The sequence below is a fragment of the Papio anubis genome, chromosome 17 (genome assembly GCF_008728515.1).
Source record: "Papio anubis isolate 15944 chromosome 17, Panubis1.0, whole genome shotgun sequence".
NCBI classification, from domain to species: domain Eukaryota; kingdom Metazoa; phylum Chordata; class Mammalia; order Primates; family Cercopithecidae; genus Papio; species Papio anubis.
In genome coordinates this window covers 11,140,595-11,159,423 of record NC_044992.1, presented here as the reverse complement: position 1 = coordinate 11,159,423, position 18,829 = coordinate 11,140,595, and the positions used below count along the sequence as shown (strand labels likewise).

At 44.7% G+C, this 18,829-nt stretch overlaps 1 protein-coding gene across 1 annotated transcript in view; it reads right to left on the bottom strand.

Annotated features, from left to right (window-relative positions):
- The window catches only part of DNAH9 (dynein axonemal heavy chain 9), a 381,289-nt gene that overhangs the window by 339,302 nt on the left and 23,158 nt on the right, over window positions 1-18,829 (bottom strand). The window contains exons 7-10 of the mRNA XM_003912358.5: window positions 11,671-11,838; window positions 8,472-8,588; window positions 4,071-4,221; window positions 495-609 (exon numbers count right to left, since the gene is read on the bottom strand). Of these exons, the coding sequence (XP_003912407.4) occupies window positions 495-609; window positions 4,071-4,221; window positions 8,472-8,588; window positions 11,671-11,838 (551 nt within the window). The remainder of the gene's footprint in view (window positions 1-494; window positions 610-4,070; window positions 4,222-8,471; window positions 8,589-11,670; window positions 11,839-18,829) is intronic.

Here is an 18,829-nt window from a genome sequence, read left to right as displayed (position 1 = left end):
CCATCAGAATCAGAGGAGGAGCTTGCTGAAGGGGCAGATTCCCAGCCCACGCCAGATTCAGATTCAGCCAGTGACAGGTGAGGCCCTGGAACCTGCATCTTTAACAGGTTTCCCAGGGTTGTCCCAATATGGACAGAGACCTCATACTTCATTATTTTCCAGTGGTCTCAGCAGCAAGGAGACATGGTATCAAAGGGAGACGTGTGGAAGAACTCCACAGAGCTTAAAATCCCTGGCTCCAGAAATGAATCCCCCGGAGCAAAAGGAGTCAGCCAGTTACACCTCACTTCACACCAAGGGCCCTGCCCGTAAGTCCAAATGCATCAATATCATGACTGCTTGGCCAATAGCTGTCTAATCCCTTGCTGGAAATGGAAAGAAAGGAAGGTGATTTTCTCGCCTTCGTTAAGCGGGCTGCATTTCTACAACACTCGGATTCCAGAGCAGGAACAGCAGCCCAAGACAAACCTGTCTTTTAGGAACACAATACTCACGGGTGTGTGATGCGTCCAAAGTTGCTAAAAGGACCCTGGATGCGCTGCCTCAGCTCCTGTGCCCGGCGGAGGCCGCCGGCCACGGTGGGCATGTTCTTGTGCACCGGTGAGAACCCTGGGGACATGGCACAGAGAGACCGAAATGAGTCTAGAGCACCTCAGCCCTCTCCACCCGGCAAACGCCTCCAGCCAGGTCCTCCACTTTTGCCTCATTATCTCCAGACTAAAGTCACCCTGGGAGCACATAAACAGGAAGAAAGAATGACCCTGAGATGAACACTCTCAGCCTCAGGGGACCTGGGTCCTCTGCCTAAGCTATTCTGATATCATTGCTCTGGGAGGGGCCCAGCCATGAGTGTTTCAAGGAGTCTCACTCTTGTTGCCCAGGCTGGAGTGCAGTGGTGCAATCTTGGCTCACTGCAACCTCTGCCTCCCAGGTTCAGGTGATTCTCCTGTCTCAGCCTCCCAAGTCACTGGGATTACAGGTGCCCACCACCACACCTGGCTAATTTTTGTATTTGTAGTCGAGATGGGGTTTCACCATATTGATCAGGCTGGTCTCCAACTCCTGATGTCAGGTGATTTACCCACCTCGACCCCCCAAAAGTGCTGGGATTACAGGTGTGAGCCGCTGCACCCGGCCATCACTGAGTGTTTTTTAAAAGCTCTCAGGATGACTCTAATTGGACAGTCAGGGTTAAAACACTCCCTTAAACAGACAACTCAATCACTCTGGGTCTCAATTTTCACATCCATAAAATGGGAATAATATCTTCCCTGCTTAACTTCCAGGGTTCCTGCAAGAATTCCGTAAGATGATGAATGAGGCAGGCCATATGGATTATGAAGCCCTGGACTCGAGTCAACACAGATTAGATATGCTTATGTTAGCCCAGGCATTGGGTTTGTCTGCTTATATTTAGTTGTCAAGATTTAACAAATGTGAGGTTTCACTTTTTAAAGAATCTCACTTCCCAGCTTCTTGGGGAAAATGACAAGATTAGCAAGAATCCGCTGGCATTTCTAACTAGCGACTAGAGAAGTGGCCACTTCCTTTATTTCACCACGCGTACCACCCTTCCCTGGTGTCACCATGCTCAGTCCAGATCCATGATTTTCATTTCCGGCTTGTCCTCCATGATAGGCAAAACTCTAAGATGACCCCCAATGACCCTCACCCTCGCATAATCCTCTAGCCTTTAAGCATGGGTTGAAACTGTGGCTATGATGAGACCTCACTCCTGTGGTCATGGTATGTCATATGGCAGGAGGAAGAAGACCCTGGCTAGGCCTGACCTAATCAGGTGAGGCCTTAAATGCAGAATGGTTTCTCTGGCTGGTGGCAGGAGAGGAAGGCAGAGATTTGATACATGAGAGGATTTAACGTCCTGTTGCTGGCTTGAAGATGGAGGTGGCTATATGGTAATGAATGCAGATGGCTTCTAGTTGCTAAGAGTGGCCCTTGACTGACAGCCAACGGGAAATGGAGACCTCACTCCTATAGTCATGAGGGACTGGATTCTACCAACAGCAAGGAGGATGGCAGTGGATTTTTCCTCCAGAGCCTCCAGATGCAAACTCAGCCTGGCTGACACCTTGATTTCAGCTTTGGGATACTCTCTGAGTAGAGAACCCAGATGCACCATGCTGGACTCCTGACCTACAGAAGTGTGAGCTGATGGCCGGGCATGGTGGCTCACGCCTGTAATCCCAGCACTTTGGGATCTGAAGCAGGCAGATCATGAGGTCGGGAGCTCGAGACCAGCCTGACCAACATGGTGAAACCCTGACTCTACTAAAAATACAAAAAATTAGCCGGGTGTGGTGGCAGGTGCCTATAATCCCAGCTACTCTGGAGGCTGTGGCAGGAGAATCGCTTGAACTGGGGAGGTGGACGTTGCAATGAGCTGAGATCGTGCGTGCCACTGCACTCCAGCCTGGGCAATAGAGCCAGACTCCATCTAAAAAAAAAAAAGAATTGTTAGCTGAAAGATGGGTGGTGGTGTTTTAAGATACTAAGGTCGTGGTCATTTGTTACCACTATAGCTTCTGAAGACATTTGAGTTTTCAAACTCTGTATCTGACCATAAGAAGTCATGGGGATGATCCCACATAAAGCTTGGTCAATGGATTTTCTTGGAATGACTTCCAAGTGGAGGCGATGCTTGATGACCTCACCATGAAACCTACTAGCAAGCAGAGTGATCCTGTTGCTCAGCTACTTAAAAGCCTTTGATAATTTCTCATACCCTCGATCATGATTCCAAGTTCCTTAACCCAGCACTCTGAGCACTTCCCAAGCTGACCCCAAATGCCGTGGCTGACTGGGTGTCTTCCGCACACCTTGTTTGGCTACAGGCAGGCCCAGCTGATCACCTTCCGTATCCTCTCATGTCTTCTCCGAAGGCCTTTGCCTCCTCTCCTTTACTGTTGATCTCCCAACTTCTAGGGCTCAGCTCAAGACTACCTTTTACATAAACCTGCCCTCGAACCTCCCAGTCACAAGGCATCTTGTCTTGTTAAGCCTGCCCTCGAATCTCCCATCCACAATGCATCTTTGCTTGGGGAGGAAGGAAGGGTTTTAGTCTCTTGCTCTTTCTTTTCTTTTCATCATAAGAAGTCAATAATTTATTTCTTCCAAATGGCATCATTTTTCAGATGCCAGAGGCCATTCAGTCCAATAACCACTTATTGAGCACCCACTATATGCAGCGCACTGTGCGATTGACTATAGGAATGTATTTTATTTGTTTCTTATTTTATTTTGAGAGACAGGGTCTGGCTCTGTCACCCAGGCTGGAGTGCAGTGGCAGGCTCATAGCTTCTGCAGCCTCGTGCTCCTGAACTCAAGTGATCCTCCCACCTCAGCCTCCTGAGTCACTAGGACTAGAGGTTCACCCCATCGCTCCCAGCTTGTTACCATTCTTTATAGCTCAAGTCGAGTGATACTCAACATTCTATAAAGAACCATCTTTTCATATTAATTATTTTATCCCTTACCTTGACCTGCCACAGTATACAATACCCACAGGCATGTTTGGCATGTACTAAGGATTCAATAAATGTATGCAAAACTGAAATGCATTTGTTTTGACTCTAAGCATCATAATAAAAATGGAGACATCACGCCTTGGCATGGTACTGCCCTTTGGAGGGCTCCTGCTGGTTCCTCCCACCAGAAGCATGGTTGCTATGGCATTAGAAGGCATAAGAAACTTTTCTCAGGCATGTAAACATTTATTTTGGAATGGAGGTGTGTTGAAGATTAGTCAGTGTAGCAACACTGATCAAGGATCAACTTATACATGATGCCAAGGTCTCAGTTGAACAGAGGTGGTCAAGACTGCGCCACGCTGGGTCAGCCTGCCAATCTCAGCCCCAGAACCAGGGAAAGCCACAGTTCAGAGAGCTCCCCGGTCACCCAAGGTGGTCTGGAATTTCAAGCAAGAAGGTTGTGCTTGCTCTTTTTTGAGAATGTATGGATCCATACATGGACATTTAACAAATACAAGAGGAATGCATTGCTTCTTCCCAGTAACAGAATGTCCTCATCCAAATCCCCTTCAACAAGCCTACCAAGTTCTGCTTCCTCCTGGACATGCTGACTGTAGATCATCCTCACTGCATCCAGATCTTTGTTGAACATTTGGATGAGGACCAGGTATTTATCAGATGTATCCCTCGCTACCAGTGGTCTTTCAAGGAGGTTTCCTGCTATGTCTAGCAGCTGTAGGGAAGGTGGAGGAAAAAGAGGAAAAATAAATCACAGATTAAACCTTTCCGTGGTCATACATATCCAGTGCTCTGGTTTTTCCTTCATATGCCTACAAACGTAAGAAGAGTGAACAGTGTTATTGTGGAACTGGACCAGTAATTATTCATATGTGGATGATATTCATAGTCTTTCTCCTCTCCTTTGCTTCTGACAGAGAATTCCTGTCTGCTGAGTTACCTACCCCCAGCTCTACTTGGCACAAGAATCTGGATAAACCAATAAACAAAGGGACAACTAAAGATCCCAGAAAGGTTAAGTTGAGCTACATAATTAAGACCTAGAACAGGCCGGGCGCAGTGGCTGTAATCCCAGGACTTTGGAAGGCCAAGGTGGGTGAATCACGAGGTCAGGAGTTCAAGACCAGCCTGGCCAAGATGGTGAAACCCCGTCTCTACTAAAAATACAAAAATTAGCTGGGCGTGGTGGCGGGTGCCTGTAATCCCAGCTACTCAGGAGGCTGAGGCAGGGAATTGCCTGAATCTGGGAGGCAGAGGTTGCAGTGAGCCAAGATGCCAAGATCGTGCCATTGCACTCCAGCCTGGGCAACAGAGCGAGACGCTGTCTCAAAAAAAAAAAAAAAAAAAAAAAAAAAAAAAAAAAAAAAAAGACCTAGAACAGAAAGAAGGTGATGATGGAACAGAAAAAGTTGCTAAGTAAGCTGGATGTTGGGGAGAATTCGAAGGGCTAAAATTTGAGAATGGGAACAAGGAAATAGTTTCTGAGAGCAGGTGCCCTGAGAATGGCGGTGATGCTAAGCTTGCTCTGAAGACGTGTTCCGGTGCATTCAGACTGCCCTAATCCCTCAGTGTTTCCTGGAGCAGCAAAATCAAGATGTGAAATGCTTGTAATTACTTTCTGGCTCCTGGACTGTGTTTCTTCTATTGTGATGCTTTTCTGAGATGAGGCCATGTGGGACTTCAGTTATATTTAGGATATACCAATACTCTGCTTCTAAGTGTGCCTTCCATGATAACCTCTCATCTCCACCTAGTGCTTGAAGCCAGGGGGTGACAAAGTACAGCAGCAGGCAGCCAAACCCGCCCAAGTCTGGCCCGTGGCGTCAGTGCATGGTTTTTGCATTTAAAAAAAGAATCAAAAAAAAGTTAAAAAGAGGGCTGGGCACTGTGGCTCATGCCTATAATCCCAGCACTTTGGGAGAACAAGGCAGGCAGATCACTTGAGGCCAGGAGTTCAAGACCAGCCTGGCAAACATGGCAAAACCCCCGTCTCTACTAAAAATACAAAAAAAAAAAAAAAAAAAATTAGCCAGGCATGGTGGCATCTGCCTGTAACCCCAGCTACTTGGGAGGTTGAGGCATGAGAATCGCTTGAACCCGAGAGGCAGAGGTTGCAGTGAGTTGAGATCGCACCACTGCACTCCAGCTGAGGCGACAGAGCAAGACTTTCTTAAAAATAAATAAATAAAAATAATAAATAATAAAATGAAAAAGAAGATGTGACAGAAAACACATGTACCCATAGTCTAAAATATTTATTCTCTGACCTTTTGTAAAAAAAAAAATTGGAACCCTTGCTTTAAGTCAAAGAACATGAGAAACACGATGTAAAATTACATCCACATGTCTTAAAACTGGAAGCTGAACAGTCTGCATTTGTCTAAGACCCTATGCTCTTTATCCTACCTCCTTATGGCAGGTTGGGCCATATTTTTTGCTTCACTGGCATCCAAAGCCTGGAGGGAGTGCAAGCTCTAGGAGCTGGTTGGCATCAGCTCATAATCTTAGATGGCTCCTAGAAGTCCGAGGTGTCCAGGCCATGTTATGCAGAATGACCACATATGGAGAAAGGCCAAATATGGGGTCCTTGGCCAGCTGTTTTCCAGACCTGATAGCTTGACTGGATTTCCTAATTGATTCCAAGGCACTCTAAGGACTCTCTAAAGGTGCTAAAAAGCCTTCCATTGGGGAGGATCTAGGGTCTCACTTTCTTCCACAAAACAATCACCCAGATCTCTGGAGATGGTAAAAAGTAGCTCTGCCTCAATGGAAGCATAAGAGAGCCGGACTCCACCCAGTTCTGTGGCTCCCATCTTCTGTTGGGGAAGTACAGGTATGCGCACTGAGGGACCACCATGGCCAGCCTGCACCCTCTATTCACAGTCCTTGGCCTGGATGTACTAATGGATTCATGTCCACTGAGGGGCCACCTAGTAGTTGGATGATCTTACAGCAGCAGCAGGGGATCCAGAGTCAGGTACTCTCTCTGGTCCCTGCTCCCCAGGCTTGAAAAAGTTCTTCTCTGCATGAGCTTATGTCCATTGGAGATTTTGCTTTTGCTTGGGGATAAAGGAAGGGTTTTAGTTTCTTGTTGGTGAGATCACCAAAAAGAGAGAAACAAAATAGGCAGAAGGGATCGGAGGGTCATGGTTTTCCTACTAGTTTCCATGGGCTGGGCTGGAAACTCTGCTGAGAAGAGGAGTCAAGGTCAGAAGATAAATCATCTGCTTTTATGAGCCCTCTGAAACTCTGGGTACAAGCAGTGCTGCGTCAGTGGAGGGAAGGTCTCCCTCTACTTCTGCCCAGAACCCTACTCTACCATCAAATTTCAAGGATTGGAATTTTTGAACCCAAAGAGGCATGCCCTTGGCCCACACAGAGATGTTTTCATGGTGGGACCATCAGAAGAAAAGCAATGGCAAGACTCCTTCAAGCACCGTTCTTGGCAGATAAAATTGAAAGGGGGTCTGTAGACATGTAGCAGATGCCGTGATTTCAAAGACTTCAAAGTGACTTGAGAATGCTTGTGAGGCATCCCTTGAAGACTTCTGAACATCTCTGGTGGAGAGGGACCTATATGATGGGTAGGGCTGGGCATCCTTAGTGCACGGATGGAGTTTCAGCCCCACAAGTGACCTGAGCAGCAGAGTTTCAATGAGCCCTGACAGATAATGGCATGCATGACCATTCTGTGGACACAGACAAGCCCTTTCACTGGAATTGGATCAAACGCTTGGAGAGGGGAATCTCAAAAGCCTTCCAATGTGAATTACGGTATTTATTAAAGGTTACATGTACATATATACTCAATGGCTAATGTGCCGCATTTGGGTTACCAAATATTCTAGAATAGCACAGATCCATCCATCCAGGGTTGAAGCCTCTTCTACAATTGTCCCACCCATCACAGATCCTGTGTTGGAATATTTTCAGTGCCCAGAAACTGAACTACTAGCTGAAGAAGTCCATTCAATCTTAAACAGCTTTGACAGAAATCTCTTTCCTCTACTGAACCACACTGTGACTTCTTGTAACTTCTTCCACCAACTAGTGGAACCCTTAAAATTTTATAGAATAAGTTTGTTTTTTTTTTTTTTTCTTTCCCCAAGACAGAGCCTCACTGTCCCCCAGGCTGGAGTGCAGTAGCGTGATCTCGGCTCACTGCAAGCTCCACCTCCCGGGTTCAGGCCATTCTCCTGCCTCAGCCTCCCGAGTAGCTAGGACTACAGACGTCCGCCACCATGCCTGGCTAATTTTTTTTTTTGTATTTTTAGTAGAGACAGGGTTTCACCTGTCAGCCATGATGGTCTCGATCTCCTGACCTCGTGATCCGCCCGCCTCTGCCTCCCAAAGTGCTGGGATTACAGGCGTGAGCCACCGCGCCCGGCCCAGAATAAGCCTCTTGGTTGATTGGTGGAAGACATATCATGCTCCACCGAGTCTTCATGTTTCACGATGCAGCGCTTTCAGCTGTGCAGTCATTTACCTACTCATCATCTATGCCTTGTCCTAAAACTTCTCCTCCATACACTTTGTACTACCTGGTATGGTAAGAGCAAAAATCTTCTTTTTCCAGTGGTCGATGCCTGAAACCTATTACTCATTACCTGGGAGGTGGTTTGCTCTAGATTGAATCAACCTAGCAACCATGGTTAAATAGCCATGGTACTGCACGGTCACGCTTTCCCTACTGATAATGGTGTGGCACCTGAAGAGATCACTGCCGAAATTCCTCTTAAAAGTATTTTTACATTGTTACATTTTCAGGAAAGCATAAGTACTCAGCCTGAGAATCCCAGTTCTGCACACTTTCTTGAGAAGGATTCCCACATCCTTCTCTAATAGATTAATAAGAATAATTAATAGTTGCAGGAACAGAACAGTTGGAAAGGTATCCATATCATCCTCTCATGAGGGCTAGGGGAGTATCCAGGACAGAGTAGTTCTTGCCCCATTTACACAAACCTTAAAGGCATGCTCCAAGCCAGGTGCATCATCAAAAGCTTGAATAAAGATAGTCCCCAGTCTTCGGTCGAGATCTTCTACTTTCTGGTTAAATTCAGCGACGTCATTTTCAAAATCCTGAAGAGACACCATATATATACATATATATATACACACACACACACACATATATATACATATATATGTAAAACATAATTTTCTGAAAGCCAACCCCACTACGCTCCTCACAGCTAACTTTTGTGTTTGAACTGGTTATACCAAAGAATTATTTTAATTTTCTGAAATTCACCATGGCATGACTTAACTTTTAGCCATGTAGAGTTACCCTGTGGTTGCAGCATTTTTACCTAGAGGGTCCCAGCAAAATGGTGGAGTGAATTAGATGTGAGTTTGGTGTTCTTCCACCCTTTCCATGCTCCTCCGTTCTGCTTCCTGAAGCCCCTTCTCTCTCACTCATAACACCAGCTCTTATAACACCAGCTCTTATAACACCAGCTCTTGTTACCCTGAAAACCATTATAGCAGCAACAGCCCTAGCAACGGGGCTATTTCAACATTACCACCCACTTTCTTCCCTTCCCCAAGTCAGAATTCCATTTTTCCATTGTCAGCAAACTAATCTAGCCATTAGGAGGAAAGAAAGCTAATTAAACTAATACAAACTATTTCTTCTAAATCCTTCTTAATTGGTGAAGACAGCAACTAGCCTTGTTCTTAAGATTGCCAAATTTAGCAAATAAAACTACAAGGCACTCAGTTAAATTGGAATTTCAGATAAACAAGATTTTTTTTTTTTTAATATGTCCAAATTAGTGTAGTTTATCTGGCAACCCTAATGTATTTCTCTTAGGATGTAGCAATTTTCGGAGAAACACTGTTAACGCCAATCTCTAATTTGTGGAATTATTTGTTATTACTGCTTTGTAACAGTAATGCGTGTGTGTGTGTGTGTGTGTGTGTGTGTGTGTGTGTGAGAGAGAGAGAGAGAGAGAAAAAAAAAAAAGGGTATGAAGAAATAGTCTAGTCCTACTTCCCAAACATGATGACATTGTGGTATGTTTCTTTTTAGTTTTTAGTTTTTACCCTGGGCAAAATCCCTGGGATTACGCTTTGTTTTATTGTATCATAGGGTAGCAAATACATTGTATATAGCCTGCTCTGTGGTCCACCTTTTTTTTCTTTTTTTTTTGAGACGGAGTCTCGCTCTGTCGCCCAGGCTGGAGTGCAGTGGCGCGATCTCGGCTCACTGCAACCTCTGCCTCCCGGGTTCAAGCAATTCTCCTGCCTCAGCCTCCCAAGTAGCTGGATTACAGGCCCACACCACCACTCCCAGCCAATTTTTTGTATTTTTAATAGAGATGGGGTTTCACTGTGCTAGCCACGATGGTCTATGGTCCACCTTTTTTGGGTCTACTTTTGACTCATAGAATTCTTAGAAGGCAGTACCTTCCTGGGTCTGGCCAAATAAGATTCCCCTGGATGTCTGAAGGTGCTCGGGGCAGATTCCTGCCCTAATTTCTTTCTCCTTTTCCCGCACACACTCTTAAAACTCCTTCTCCAGTAATTCTGCCATTCCTTTTTCTGGGAATTCCATTCTCTGTTTTCATACTGGCCCTTTTCCTTCTTTTTTTCTCCCATGGGTGTGGACTCACAGGTTGAGGCTTTCTTGGGGCTACAGGTGAGATGCGGGCTCTTTGTTCCTGTCCTGGAAAATGCTTCACTGGCCCTTTCCTTATCCTATGTGTTCTGCTGGGAACCAGGTTCAGATCAGAAAACCCAGGCTGTGGCTTCACTTACACCTCCCCAAGTCACTAAAAAAATTCTGCCCAGGTGTGCCTGTTCTTCCCTTAGCAATTTTTGCCCAAAGCTTAAAACTTCTTTCCCACTCAGTTTTATTAAGTTAAATTGACAAATAAAAATTGTATATACTGTGAAATGATCACCACTATCAACCTAATTAACATATTCATCACGTCACACAGTTACCATTTGCTTTTTGTGTGGGTGGTGAGAACACTTAGGATCTACCCTTTTAGTGAATTTCAAGTACGCAAAACAGTTTTTCTTTTTTTAAAATTATTTTACTGTTAGTTTTGGGATACATGTGCAGAATGTGCAGGTTTGTTACATAGGTATACATATGCCATGGTGGTTTGCTGCACCTATCAACCCCTCATCTAGGTTTTAAGCCCTGCATGCATCATTTGTCCTAATGCTCTTCCTCCCTTTGTCCCCCAACCCCTGACAGGTCCCAGTGTATGTTGCTTCCCTCCCTGTGTCCATGTGTTCTCATTGTTCAACTCCCACTTATGAGTGAGAGAGCAAAGCAATACAATTTTTTTTTTTTTTTTGAGACGGAGTCTCCCTCTATCGCCAGGCTGGAGCGCAGTGGCGCGATCTCGGCTCACTGCAACCTCCGCCTCCCAGGTTCAAGCAATTCTCCTGCCTCGGCCTCCTGAGTAGCTGGGACTACAGGCGGCTGCCATCACGCCCGGCTAATTTTTGTATTTTTAGTAGAGACGGGGTTTCACCATGTTAGCCAGGATGGTCTCAATCTCTTGACCTCGTGATCTGCCCGCCTTTTCCTCCCACAGTGCTGGGATTACAGGCATGCGTCACCACGCCCAGCCCACAATACAGTGTTGTTAACTGTCTTCACCATGTTGTACGTTAGAGCTCCAGCAATTATTTATCATGCATAACTGAAGCTTTATACTCTTTGACCACCACCTTCCCATTTGTCTCTTCCCCAGCCCCTGGCAGCCACCATTCCACTCTGCATCTATGGCTTTGACTATTTTGGACGCCTCGTATAGGTGAGACCGTGCAACATTTGTCTTTCTGGATCTGGCTTCTTTCACTGAGCTTAAAACTTCTGAAGCCACAGGGTGGCCACAACCTCCACTGTCAGGTCATACCCACCTCAGCATCTCTGAAACCCTGGTGTCATTAGTCTGGAGCAGTTAACAGTTGGAAGAGGCCTCCTTGATCTTTCTCCCAACACAAAGAATAATTAGAATCTTTCTCTTGGCACAAGGAATAATAATTTCTCCTAACACAAAGGGTAATTAGCAAACCCACTGGGACCACAGAGCCGAAGGAAATACACAGGGAAAATACAAGTAAATGCCTAGACCCTACAGGTGAGAGGCATCTGGGACACAGGCAGAGCTGGTGATTCAGCCCTTCCCAACCCTACCGTGCTTTGGAGGTACAGGCAGTCGGAGGAGGACCCTGAGAAAAGCCTGTACATCTCGTGAAACTCCTCATGCATTTGCTGGACCTGCTGACTCAGGGCATTCCCTCTGACGCCGCTGAACTCCACCTTTCCCAGTTTGTGGAAATCCAGGGCCGTCTTCAGAAGACCCTATGGGGACAATTCACAAAAGAGTTAAAATCACCATCATCATCACAACAGTGGATGAGAAAAGTTGGAAACCTGGGGGCGGTGGTTGCTTAGGAAATTGTGGAGCCTGATTAGTTTCGTAACCTTGTTATTAGATTGGATTGGTAAAAATAACTCTTGTTTAAACTCGATAACAAAGCAAAGAGAAAGTACAGTCAAATAAAATTCATGCGAACCAAAATAAATATATACATACATAAATAAGTGAAATGTACGCTTCCACCTCTCTATGTCTTTGCGGTCTTTAACAAATAATAATAAAACTATTTGTATAACTGGTAGCTTTATCGCTGATTTCTCTAAAATAGCTCATTTCAAATGGATCATGTTATCCAGTTCTAGAATGACAGCAATCCTAGGGGATGTTGACAGGAAAGCAGAGTCGCAAAATAGTCCTGAAGACATGCCCAGAGGGTGACACTGGCCTTCTTTGCAACTTCTCTGCCAAGCAAAGACATCTGCAGGGTGCCCTTGCTGGGTGTGCATGGGATGTTATGCCCTGCTGCCAGCCGGGTGGCGGCAAGTAGTTATTTACCAGCTCTGTGCTGCGCTTCTTCATCTGCTGCAGAATAATAACAACACCTTGTAGCATGATGCTGAGTGTTAAGTCAGTTAACTCAAGCCTGGGATTTAGGCCAGGTCTGCACACACAGTATCACCGCTGTTATTGATGTGGCAGTGTCCCAGGTGTGCTTGAGGTCCAATGACAGGTGGACAGTACAACCCAGAAGCCTTGGGGAGGAGCCCCTCCTGAGTCCATGGAAGCTACTTCACCTCCGATAGGATGGGAGCTTCCTCTTGAACACGTCTAGCAGGACAGATTGAATTTATCTCTTGTGAGTACCTAAACATCACAAAACCTCCAAAACAAGATACGGTTCTTGTCATGACTTCCAATCCATGTGCATGCCCCTTAGGCAGGAAAGAGGACGGCAAAAGTTCCCTTTGTGTCATTTTGGCCAACATTTGGTGTGGACTGTGGGAGGGACCCTCTACTCTGGAGGTTTAAGGGGTGCACTACGACACCGATGCTGTAAAATCCAGCAGGTCCTGGTATCACCGCAGGAAATCTCACTGCCCATGGCTGCTGCTGTGGGTAACCCATCAGGCTAGCACAGGCTGCCTGTCTCCTTTCTCCTGCTGGGACACCAACTCCAGCAGCAGTGACAGAGGCACTGGGAAGTGGGGACAATGGCTGACTTTCCCCGTTTGGCCAGAAGGGTCCCCATGCAGATTTGGGCAGCCATCTAACAAGCCTGTTTTTGTTCAGCTGTGTTTGGGCATGGCTGGTGGCAAGCAGCTGAAGTGGGAGGGGAGAGAAGACGGAAGACACCAGCCAAGGCAGGGAAGACAGATGCCAAAACCAGGGAGGGACTTTTGCCACTAATGGTGGGAAAAGTGGCAGTCTTTCTTTAAAAATAGGTTCAACTTGATATACTGGGAAGAAAACCGAAATGAACTTTATGGAAATGAAATTGACTTCAGTAGTAATTCAAGTCTCTCGGAAAGTGCTTAGTTGTAATTGGTTTTATAGGGAGAGTCATACTTGTGCTGTGAAATGCAACCTTGGTACTCATTCTTCATAATTCTGTGGATGTCAATTTCAATTTCTAGGAAATACTTCCTAACCATTTTAAAAGGGAGATGCATTTTGATATGTTTGATTACATCAGAAACCCAGACGATAATTTTGTTAGACTATTTTATTTCTCAAGAATACTTAAAGCACGGTCTAGGGAGGTGACAGGAAGGTGTTTCATCTTCAGTTTTTCCTAGGTATTAGTGAAATATTTATTGAACCATCCTACTTTTGGAGAAAGTCTGGTCACTTAAAAAGAGGGATACTTACATTGTTTTATGTAACTTAACACACACGGTGGACAACACTTTTATCTGGTGCTCAACTCAAGGTCTTAGGCCTTTCCTCACCCTTCCATGGAAAGAGATCCACCCATCCAGCTTTTTCCCAAACTCTCTATCCCCTTCTTCTGCTTATTCAGAGTGCTTATCACACCCTGGAATTATATTATTTGGCATTATATTATACTATTTGCTTATTTTCTGTCCAGTAAGTTGTAAATGCCCCAAAGGTACCTCGGCATTTCCAGTGCCTGGAAGAGGCCCTGACCCCGAACGCATATTTGTTGAGTGAAGTAATATACGCTCTTTGTTCTTTGACTTGGCTATAATACTTCCAAAAAAAAAAAAAGCAACAAGGTGATAGAGGAGCTAGGCACCCTAACCTCTGAAGAGCAGTTGGTGAAAAAAAAATAGACAAGAGAAGAGAATTATAAAGAAGGACATTTCAATGTCCACAGGACCACGGTCCAGTGCAAGGGGGAACCCTCCCTGGTGCTACATTGAGGACAGAATGAAGGCAAATGAGTGAATGGGACAAAGAAGCAGATGTGACCTCACTGTACAGGTTGAACTTATTACATTGCTGATATGGGATCATTTCAACCTAAAAAATGCCCATTTCCTGTGGTTTCATTTAATAAAACACAATCATCTAATGCTGTAGAATGGGCTATGAAGAGAGGGAGTGAGCTCTCCATCACTGAACGAGTTTTGGTAAGTTTGATGTTGGAGGCGTTGTAGAAAAGGTTTCTGAAGCAGCTGGGAAACTGTCTTACAACTATAGACACCAGATTTATGGCATTGACCATGGTTATATCTTTGATTAGCCTTAAATCTTTGATTTAAGAATCAAAATATTTCGATTCTTAAATTACGTAAATGGAAGCTCTTTTCATTGTTTATTTCAAAGTTCTCACAAAACAGATAAGAGGCAATTTAAATCAATAAGAGGTTTAAATGATAGTTTTTAAATATCTGTTTTTATTCATCACAGTACTAAACACGAAATTCATCATGTTGCATACAGGCTGAAATATCCACTTCAGAGACACAACATATGGCATTGTGGAAAGAGCCTAGGATCTAGGGCAAAAAACAAAACAAAACAAAACAAAACAAAAAACCCAGAGTTTACACAACCCTGGTTCCATCATTTACTAGCTATGTGGCTTAAAGCAAGACACCTAACTTTTCTAAGCTTCACTTTCCTAACCTGTAGATGGGAATGATAACACTTAAGTTGCTGTGGAGTTACCAAGTTTATGGAGAGTTCCCTGTAGGACTTCAATAAAAGGCAACCACTATAATTAACTGTGATCACTCTGATGTCACTAGACCGGGTTAATGGATATTATATGTGTAATGGTGTATATGGGGACATTTGGGTGTTTGTTTCAAGACAGAACAAGGAGCACTGGGGTCCCAGGCTGCTTACTGGACTGATCAGGTTCTATTCTTATGAAAAACCGTGCAGCACTTAATGGTGGTGGCAGGTGGGGGGATGTGGGGAGGATTCAATATGTGCTCTGGCCCCTGAGATGAAGAATCAAAATCAGGGGTAATGGCAAGACCTGCCGACAGCAACCCCCTGCTCAAAGGAGAGGCCGCGCTGCCCATCTTAAAAGAAGAACCTTGGGAATTCATTAAGGGAGAGCACAAAGCAGATGTTCATAGATGAAAATCTCAAAAGGTCATTTGGAAAAAGACTGTTTTCTTTACCTTTCGACTGCCACCGACCTTATGTGGCTAATGGTCTCCTATGTGACCACATATTCAAGCAGGGCTAAAAGGGAAGTCACCCAATTAGGCTCAGAATGAAAGGAGGCTGCAGAGTGGCTGGAGATGGTAGAAAAAGCAAAAGGAAACGCGGCGTGGATATTAGGTCAGCTTATTACCTATCTACCTGCTAATCACTTCGCATAAAGCCTCAGCAGGAAATCATTTTGTCTCCAAATGAATCACAGCTTTACAGCAGTTTTATAATAAAGGAAATGAGAATTCTCTCCAAGCTGCATTGTTTGGAGGGAAGAGGCTGCAGGCAGAAACTCAAACAGGGGTTCTGCAGAATCTACAACTCTATGACACAAAAATGAACTCAGTGAGTGTGTGTGTGTGCACTGATGCATCAAGCAGGAAGGCAGGATGAAAGAAGGAATCAAGAGGCAACCCAACAACTCTTTTTCTCTTTGAATTTTGATGGTGCATTCAAATTGCAAAGATTTCAGACTTCTGGAATTTTCTTAGTAAGTCGTAAAGTCAGATAAGATCCTTTCATGAAATGGGAATTACAATTTTACCTGAGTAACTTACTTTGATATAAAGACCTAGAAATCGTATGGTAAACATTGAGTGTACAAAAGTAGAACAGAGTGTATAAGGGCAGAAAACCATAAAACCAGTTTGAGATCCTCAAACCAGGACAGTGGGAGGAAAGAAAGAAGGAAGGAAGAGAGAAAAGGATGGAAGGAGGGAAACAGACCTCTACAACTCCCTGTACGATATCAAAGTTTGGTGCAAAGACAGTACTTGCAACTAGCTGTCCCCCTGGGTATAAATCTCAGCTACACCTCTCCAACCTGTGTAACTATGGGTGAGTTCATTTATGTGTCAACCTGGTTATGCTCATTTGTTAAAGAAAAGATTCTGATAGCCATTTCGTTTTTTTCTTTTTCTTTTCTTTCTTTTTTTTTTTTTTTGAGAGAGTCTTGCTCTGTCACCCAGGCTGGAGTGCAGTGGCACGATCTCAGTTCACTACATCCTCTGCCTCCCAGGTTCCAGCGATTCTCCTGCCTCAGCCTCCTGGATGTCTGGGATTACAGGGGTATGCCATCATGCCCGGCTATTTTTGTATTTTTAGTAGAGATGGCGTTTCACTATGTTGACCAGGCTTGTCTCAAACTCCTGACCTCAGGTGATCCCCCCCACCCTTGGCCTCCCAAAGGGCTGGGATTACAGGCGTGAGCCACTGCACCAGGCCCCAGTTCTTAAGATGATTTGCAAGGATACAGGCTCTGGCATGGGATAGGTTCTTGAAACATGTTAATTTTTTAGTTTTTTATTCCTCGTTCTTCCCTCTACAAGAGATACACAAGAGATTAGCTGTATCATGGTTGTGATAAGAAGGCAGAGGAGAATAGTGGTATCCTGAAAATGCAATTACTCTGCTTACTGCAGACACCAAAAAATACTGGGCAATGTGTACCCCTGCTTTCAAGCCACCCCCACCTCTGGCATTTAGCAGGCACCCAGAGAGGAAGAGTGGATCTGTACAACAAAATTCTCTTGTGCAAAAAGAGTGACAGAATAAAAAAGCAACTCACATCAGAGAAATGAAATCTGGGAGAATTGCAGGGATTAAAAACCAGCTCTTCACACTCTAACCCTTGACGAGAGCATGCAGAGAGATAAACACATTGGTGTTTCATGTATTTATTAATTGTAGCTACCATCATCTCAGTGGCCATAGATTGTATTAGAACAGAAGATGAATAAGGCTAAGTTCATGATAATCCTTACTGGAGAGGATCAGATTAATCCCATTTCAAACAGGCATCGATCACAGAGATACACAGAATGTTAACTAAAGGGCTACATGAAATATGCCAGAGGACAGCTGACAGTTCTGTGTTCCACTGCACTGACTCAGGAGGCAAGAGCTCGGGGAGGAGGAAGATGGCAAAGGGCAAGGGTGATGCGTCTAAGCAGGCATTTGGGAGATTAAAAATAAAAGAGGGGAGGAATATGAGGAAAGGGGGCAAGGAGTAGCCGCAGGAAGATGAAAAAACATGGAAATTCAGGGCAAAAAAAAGAGATCAAGGAAGTGAGAAAATAGAGAAAGAGAACAAAGTGAAAGGGGGACCAAGTAAAAGGAGGAGGAAGAATTAGAGAAAGGGAAGGAGAGGGAAACACAGTCAAGAAAAGATATGAACAGACATTTCTCAAAAGAAAACATGCATACAGCCAACAGATACATGAAAAAATGCTCGTCATCACTGCCCATCAGAGAAATGCAAATCAAAACCACAATGAGATACCATCTCACACCAGTTAGAATGGCAATCATTAAAGAGTCAGGAAACAACAGGTGCTGGAGAGGATGTGGAGAAATAGGAACACTTTTACACTGTTGGTGGGATTGTAAACTAGTTCAACCATTATGGAAAACAGTATGGCAATTCCTCAAGGATCTAGAACTAGAAGTACCATATGATCCAGCCATCCCATTACTGGGTATATACCCAAAGGATTATAAATCATGCTGCTATAAAGACATATGCACACGTATGTTCATTGCGGCACTATTCACAATAGCAAAGACTTGGAATCAACCCAAATGTCCATCAGTGACAGACTGGATTAAGAAAATGTGGCACATATACACCATGGAATACTATGCAGCCATAAAAAGGATGAGTTTGTGTCCTTTGTAGGGACATGGATGCAGCTGGAAACCGTCATTCTTAGCAAACTATCGCAAGAACAGAAAACCAAACACTGCATGTTCTCACTCATAGGTGGGAACTGAACAATGAGATCACTTGGACTTGGGAAGGGGAACATCACACACCAGGGCCTATTATGGGGAGGGGGGAGGGGAGAGGGATTGCATTGGGAGTTATATCTGATGTAAATGACGAGTTGATGGGTGCTGACGAGTTGATGGGTGCAGCACACCAACATGGCACAAGTATACATATGTAACAAACCTGCACGTTATGCACATGTACCCTAGAACTTAAAGTATAATAATAATAATAAAAGAAAAAACTAAAGAAAGTATCTGCCTGAACCATAAACAAAAAAAAAAAAAAAAAAAAAAAAGCTGACTGGGCGTGGTGGCTCATGCCTGTGATCCCAGCACTTTGGGAGGCTGAGGCAGGCGGATCACCTGAGGTCGGGAGTTCAAGACCAGCCTGACCAATATGGAGAAACCCCGTCTCTACTAAAAATACAAAAATTAGCCAGGCATGGAGGTGCGTGCCTGTAATCACAGCTACTCAGGAGGCTGAGGCAGGAGAATTGCTTGAACCCGGGAGGTGGAGGTTGTGGTGAGCCGAGATTGTGCCATTGCACTCCAGCCTGGGCAACAAGA